Source organism: Scomber scombrus, chromosome 1 (assembly GCF_963691925.1).
Source record: "Scomber scombrus chromosome 1, fScoSco1.1, whole genome shotgun sequence".
In the NCBI taxonomy this organism is placed as follows: Eukaryota; Metazoa; Chordata; class Actinopteri; order Scombriformes; family Scombridae; genus Scomber; species Scomber scombrus.
This window is the reverse complement of record NC_084970.1, coordinates 4246373-4254026: the sequence shown is the minus strand read 5'-3', so window position 1 is coordinate 4254026 and position 7654 is coordinate 4246373. Positions and strand designations below refer to the sequence as shown.

Sequence of the window (7654 nt, the reverse complement as noted above, 5' to 3'; positions counted from 1 at the left end):
AACCGCCCTAGAGCCAAACAACAACAAACGTTCACTTAAGTTAAAGAAACAGACAACATGAATAAACCAGTTTACACACTGAAAAACAGAATGTATTTGACACTAAGCGAAATGAATAGGCTTATTTGACAAGAATAAAGTGTAGAAAGGATAACTAACGCCATACTTATGTATTTTTGACATTTTATCGAAGAGCTCTTCAGTTCAAGATAGTTCACCTCCTCCAAACACCAGCCGCCTGTGCTGCCTGCTGATATATGAGAGTATTCCAGCCCCCATACCCTTTTTCTGCCATTCTGGCTTTGATTTTCATGTAGTAGCCTACCTAATATATGAACCCAGTACTAGTACTATGAACCCAGTACTAGTACTAGTACTGGGTTCATATATTGAACCCAGTACTAGTTTCATCTTGTCTTGATTCATCTTGTCTTGGCCGTCTGTTACTTAACGTCACTCTCTGATTTATAGCAGGAAGTCGATTGTCAATCCCATCATGCAGTGCGAACATCAGAAGTTGGAGGAAAGTTGAATGTATATGATCAGAAGAAAAATCAACCGGTACATTGAGGACAGGACTGAAGGTAAGAACTACGTCTCTGTTTGTTAACAACAGTGTAATAACAGTATAGAACCAGCTGCCTTATATCATACTATCACTTTAAACAGACCAACTCTCGCTCTGTTGTGCATGTGGAGTCAGGTTAGACTTTGTTCGGTATTGAAATAGAAACTAAACGTAACATGGTGTAATGCTGAACCGGTGATCATTGCGCATTAATGATATCGTCTTTAATGTTATCTCATACAGAAAAAACACCATAAGCACCTATGAACTCCTCTTTTTCCTCAGTTGATGGAGCACACCGGTGTTGTGTCGAGGTCTGTCCCCCCCCCACCAAAAAAAAACTTCGACATAACACCGGTCCAGTGCTGTAACGTTAAGTTTAAACCAGACTCACTAATAAAACTCTATTCAGATCAATAATAATGATGTTAAACACTAATACCGCTGCAGTTTACCTGAGATGTTTCACTGCACCTTCTTTAACATTCAGCATACATCCAGTACAATAAACATTACATACACACTGTGATAAGTTAAAGGAAAAACCTGAATAAATGAGGAGAAATATACAATGCAGATGTACTATGCATGGTACAATTAAGCAATGCATGCATAAACATGTTGAGACTGTATAGGAGATTGTGGTTTATGTTGGGGTTGTTTCCTTTAATTTGTCACCTGGCTGTAGTTTGTATTAAAATCAGACACTTGTTCACGTGTATCATTTCAGAGGAAAACATGTAGACAGAGCGAGACTTATATGTATATGTATTATTAGACAGCTGTTTGCTCTGCTGAACCTTGAAGCAAAAGTGAAACCAAAATCTTCTGACAGTTGTTCTACGTGGTTATTTGTTTGCATTGATGTCTCACCTTTCCTGTTCTTTCCGTTTTCACGTCAGTGAGTCATACATGGTTCTGTTTGACATTTAACAGTTTTAAACACTCCACAACATTTCTCATATAATATGTAGACGACAGCATAAAGACATTTGCAATTCTGGCTGTCTCCTCCTTTAAAATACCACCTTAAAACACCTATTCTAACTTGCATATTCAGTCTCATATTGACTATGAAATGACTTTGATGCCAAGTTCACCAAAAGTTACTTATACATAAGATAAGTTGCTAAATACATGCTAACGCTACCAAAGAATGGTATAAAACATGTGGAGCATCTGTGTAAAATCAGCTGACCAGCCTTTTTCCACTGTAGTCAGTACTACCGAAAGTAAAACCAAAGTACTTAATCTGTACTTTCATCTCTCGGCAGTGCCTTAATGCAGAGATGGCTCCACGGATGGATGACGTCATGCGTCTGTGCTGTGAACTATCAGCTCACGATCAGATCAAAGTCGCGGTGAAAAACTCCACCAAAGGAGCGATGGTGGCCGGAGGAACCGCCTTCGTAGGAGGGCTGCTGGCCGGCCCACCGGGAATAGCTGTTGGTAAGAAGAACGTGTTGTTTATTCACACATCCAGCAGACACAGAGTAACATCCAGCAGACACAGAGTAACATCCAGCATTCATTTGGAGCTGTGCCTATGACCACTTGACAAATTTAAGTCCAGTACTGCCTTTTCCTGTTAGCTCCATTTTGGTCCAGACTAACTCCTGAGGGAAACATCTGGCTCTTCAGCTGCTAAATGATCCACTATTTTAATCAGCTAGTCGTTAGCTATTATTTCTGTGGTTTGGTGCTGACCAGAGAATGTTTTCACTGAAATGTTGACCAATAACAGTAAAGCTCCGAGCCATAAAACCAAAAACATGAGCTGAAAAGACGCTAAAAACGTTTGTTAGAACTGAGTGGAACTGCAGAGTTGATTGATAATTCTCTCTGGGTTCATCTCTATGAGCTTCTCAGTTCACATCACTATTTGTTATGTTTTCTGCCCTGGTAGCCCAGTAGTTACAGTGCATGCCATATACACAATGTCCCTGGTTCAAATCAAGCAAGTGACCTTTGTTGCATGTTGTACCTACTTCTCTCTCCCCTTGTTTTCTTTTGGCCTCTCTGCCACTAACTTACTAATAAAGGAAAAAATAGCCCCCCCATCCAAACAATATATGTATATATATATATATATATATATATATATATATATATATACTGGAAAAACGTGAGAATTTGTGATCATGTCATGAAACTGGCCATAAGTGTGGCTAACAGGAAGCATTGAAAAGCAAAGTTGAACAACCACAAAGAGAGTGTTGCAAATTAGCAGATGTTACTCACACAGGATTAACCACAAATGCAAAGTGTTAGCTACAGCAGCAGGATGGTGTGTGTGTGTGTGTGTGTGTGTGTGTGTGTGTGTGTGTGTGTGTGTGTGTGTGTGTGTGTGTGTGTGTGTGTGTGTGTGTGTGTGTGTGTGTGTGTGTGTGTGTGTGTGTGTGTGTGTGTGTGTGTGTGTGTGTGTGTGTGTGTGTGGGGGGGATTCAGACTCAATAAACTCCATTGTGTGCTTGTGGTCATGAAGGAAGTCATTGCAGTGCTGTGGCTCATTAACAAGTGCTGATAGCTGTTAAGAGGAACATATGTCAGACTTTAATACACACACACACACACACACACACACACACACACACACACACACACACACACACACACACACACACACACACACACACACACAGTAGTCCCATTTCCATTAAGGAAGTTCCAGGTAAAATTTAGGAGGCGGGAACTTTACAGGAATGTCCTCTCACTCGGTCTTCTCACCCGTTGTGCCTCTATTGCAGAGTAGGAGGACCTCGATAGGACCCACCCGACTCACTTTATAGGCACCTATTTTGGCGCTTTCTGTTGATCTTCATCTATTTTTCGGGGTCACACAGTACATATCCCGAGGCAGGGACTCGTTCTGCCCCCGATGAGCCGTTACTGCTGTATGTTGTATGGACAAATAAAAAACTCAAAAGGGTTCACAGGCGGATGCTGATTCAGTGGTTTGTTCAGAAGTATTTCAGGACAGTAGTTGTTGTGATGTTTCAGTATTTACAGACCAAACTGTTGTTGAAGCGCGATGAGTAAAAGTGCAAAGATGAGCAGCTTTTATTGAGCAGTGGCAGCGACACACAGTATAAGCACAGATCTCAAGCCTAAAAGATTCACTAACTTTGTTGTTGTTGTTTCCACTGGATGGAACAGAGGATGATTAGAGAGTGGATGCTACTCTTCTGTAAAAACACAGACTGTCATTATGGTTGGGGACAGAGTTATTTACCTTTAATTCTTCTACAGTCTCCACTCAGGACGTACACAGTGAGGAATGGAGGACACTACTTGCTTAGCCAATGTGACATGAATAACCTCTTAGCTGCTAATGTGAAGTGTGGCGATACTGAGGTAAAAAAATTATCAAGCTCATGTCCATGTATCATATGATAAGTCCATATATAGACATGAGGATGTTGATAATTACGTTATTGTCGATAATTATTGTGACAGATCTAATCAGCAGACTATTATCCTGTAAAATGCTGCAGTATTTGAGTTTGAAAGCAGTTGTTTTTTATTGTAGGTTTACTTTAAACTGCACATTTCCTCTGAGCCTCTATCTGAGCCTCTATCTGAGCCATCCTTCCCTCTTTAAATCTCCTCTAGGTGGAGCAGTAGGTGGTCTCTTGGGCAGCTGGCTGACAAGTGGCCAGTTCAGACCTCTTCCTCAGATCCTGATGGAGCTGCCCCCCGCCCAGCAGCAGAAGCTCTGCAACGACGTCACGGCTGTTCTAGGTAACCTGAACTGGACGGATGCAGCTCAGCTCATCACCCTGGTGATGGGCAACGTCACCCTCCAGCAGCAGGTCGTCGCAGCACTTCTTGGCTACGTCACAAATGAACTGAAAGCAGAGGTGCGATATCCCGACTGAATCATGCTGACTCATGGCCCGGCCTGACAAACACAACAGGACTAAAAGATTTATTTATGTATATTTTGGAAAAACTGTGAAAAACAGCTTCTACAATTGAATGACTATCATATCAATCTGTCAACCTTTTGCTTTTATCACTGTTTATCTTCAAAAGAAGCTAATCACTGACATATTAGGACTTTTCTACATTACTCAATAATGAATGGATCATGACCAGCTGCACAAATAATGTTTTGTACAACATCAGTTTTCCTTTTCTTTTCTTTTTTTTAACTTGGTAAGGAAGGGTGCCTGTGGACTCATTTATTCTGGACAGGAATAGAATCGTATCCTCACACTCTGTATCAGGGTGTTTTTATAATATTCCTCTGTTCATGAATGACAAATAAATATTTGGCAAGAAAACAAGTGAGGAAATGTCCCAGAGTCTCAGTTTGTGATTGATTGTTTAATTACTTCAAGTTGTGTGACTGTCTGTGGATATCAGTCTGCATGACAAGCACTTTTATTAAAACATAAGTTGTCCATTTTATGGAAGCATGTTATGGCCAGGAAAAGAAATAAAAATGATTAAAAGTTATACATAAGAATAAAAAAAGCAAACAAACTCATAGTAAATCAAAATTATGAGAAGTCAAAATTTTGACTAAAACTCTGTTATTTTGATTTAGGATCTAATAAACTTGATTTATCTCATAATTTGGACTCATAATGCTGACTTCATATTACATTACACTGATTTAGTAAGTCATCACTTGTGTACTGTAATTCATAATATTGTCATGTAATGTTGACTTGGGGTGTCATTTTTTTTTTCATGAAAATGAGCTTCCATATATTTCTCATTGTACCAAAGCTGTTTTACTATTGTCTTTATATGGAGGCAGTAACTTGTTGCTACTCTATGTAAAATGTTTGTTGTGCTCTTTGTTCATTTATCATAAGATGAGCTAGACAGCTAAACGGAACGGAGATCAACTAGATCATCAACAATGTTACGGACAAAGTTAAAGCTCCTTTTCTAAAAGCTGGTTTGAATTTCAACAGAAACAAAATAATTACAGAAATTGAATTGGAGAAAAAATTGAATTGGAGAAAAAAAAAAGTTCCAATTTTAAGTTTAACAGCAACAACTTCTACAGAATATGATGAGAACTAAGACTAGATAAACTGGTCTGTATTAAACCTGATAAACATTGAGACAGTTATCTAAAATCTTTATTCATAATGTGATGAGATTATTTACTTACTGAAGATAACAGATTTCTGCAGTAATCAGGGCTGATCATTTCTTTATGGGTGACTCACAAATCCTGTTATCACCTATAATCACTGAAGTAAAGGAGAAAAAAAGATAAGATAAGCTAAGGTAAGTGATGAAAGGGCAGTGGAATACATCCTTTAAAATCCTGAATCTTTACTACAATATCATGATATTCCAGTCATTTTCTATGCAGTTTAGTTTCATGTCAAGTCAATTTTCTCTCACTCAGATGCCTCACAGTGTTTGTGTTGAGATTCAGAGCCTGAAGCAACATTCAAACATGACTTTTACCTTCTCTGACTTGTAACCCTTTTCAAGGAGATCAATAAGGGCTAAAATGAGTCGAGACTCACCTTTGACCACAGAAGGAACATGAGCCAAAGCAAACTGATTACAGGAGATAAATCAGCTCCGTTTAGCAATACTGTTATTGTAATGAGAGTAGATGTGACAGCTGATGCAGACTAACAGAAGCAGGCACACAGAGGCAACCACAGAAAATCTGAAGTATCATCTGAACCACGACAGCTTTATTTAGTATCTAGCTATGCACACCTGCTGCTACAGTGACAGTCTGACTTCAGCTCTGTCAAATCCTGATGCCTGCTCTAGTTATTGAACGCTACTTAAATAAACTTTAGGTGTTTCCCTGAACTCCAGATCATGTTCTCAGTGAGCGGAGGTGATGGTGAGGTGGGGGGTGATGAACTCCTCCAAATATTTGAGCATACCAAAATAACAGCGTGTGGAATCACGTTTTCTGAATCTATCATGTGACATGTGTGGTGTAATAATTCAATTATTGAGCAAGAAAAACTGGCAGCCACTCCCTCAGAGGCCTGGAGGCTCTGTGTTCACGTGGTGTCTGGTGATCATATATGTTTTTCTAATCCTCTGTGCATAAGGTAAAGTAGGGTTAACATTACTGATCCCTTAAAGGGGAAATTCAAAAATTGACACAACAGTAGCCTTGTAATGGTGAAGTGATAAAAAATAGAATAAAATACAATGAACAATCTCTAAAATCAAATGTCATTTTCTGCACTAATATTTTGTTTTTTTCTGGACTATTTAAGAGAAAGAATGTGATTTTATAAACTGTACTGTTATTTAGCAGCTGAGGTACCTGTGAGTGCATGTGATGATCAGATTTCACTGGTCCAGCAGTGGATGTCCATTCAGCTATGAAGATGTAAACATATAGTTTCAGCTTGTCAGAGAGAGATCAAACATGTAAAATGACACTGAGGGATGGAGGCTGCTGTGACAGTGAGGCAGGACAAACCAGTCCAGTATTAATTAGTAACTGTTACCACATACTGACACGTATGAAAATACAAGTGGTCAAACCTGTATATATTTGTCAGTTAGCACTTTATACTGGGTGAGCAAAACATTCATGAAGCCTTAGAGAGCTGAATATTACTCTGCAATGAGGAGGTCATTCAAAATACCAGTTTTTCCTCCACACGTCAGAAAGCTAAAACATATGACATTTACTTGATTTTATATATGGTATTTATTCTATTTTTAGCTACCCTTACTGTGTAATATTTTTACAATTTAAAAATTATTTTATATTTTTATTTTCCATCTACATTACTTTCTTTTTGTTCTTTAAAAAAAATTGCCTTATGCTCCTTTTAATGTGAAACACTTGGCGTAAGTCATTTATTTTGGTATAAATCACTTTGAGCTGCATTTCTTGTATAAAAATCAGCTATACAAATAAAGTTATTATTATTATTATCATCAATTTACTCAGAACAGATTTGTTGCTTCACTTTTAAACACTAAAAAGACGTCAAACTATAAATTTGTGGCAAAATGTTGCCATCATTCTATTTTTCTTTGGTGAAACTTCTCTAAAACACACCTGGTGAAACACTCCAGAAGTGGAAACAGAATGGTAATGCTATCTTTGACACGGTTGTCTAAAAA

At 38.5% G+C, this 7654-nt stretch overlaps 1 protein-coding gene across 1 annotated transcript; it reads left to right on the top strand.

The window, feature by feature from the left end:
• The first annotated feature begins 503 nt into the window (after window positions 1-503).
• On the top strand, window positions 504-4857 carry LOC133978097 (protein C19orf12 homolog). Its single transcript, XM_062416451.1, has 3 exons — window positions 504-584; window positions 1843-2017; window positions 4181-4857. The coding sequence occupies exons 2-3, from the start codon at window positions 1858-1860 to the stop codon at window positions 4444-4446; spliced, it is 426 nt and encodes a 141-aa protein (XP_062272435.1). The 5' UTR covers window positions 504-584; window positions 1843-1857; the 3' UTR covers window positions 4447-4857.
• The last annotated feature ends 2797 nt before the right edge of the window (window positions 4858-7654 follow it).

Bases quoted from the DNA above. Each gene is read 5' to 3' on its own strand.
- LOC133978097 (XM_062416451.1), top strand. From the start codon at position 1,858: ATGGCTCCACGGATGGATGACGTCATGCGTCTGTGCTGTGAACTATCA. The intron at 2,018-4,180 runs GTAAGAAGAACG...AATCTCCTCTAG, and splicing joins CCCACCGGGAATAGCTGTTG to GTGGAGCAGTAGGTGGTCTC.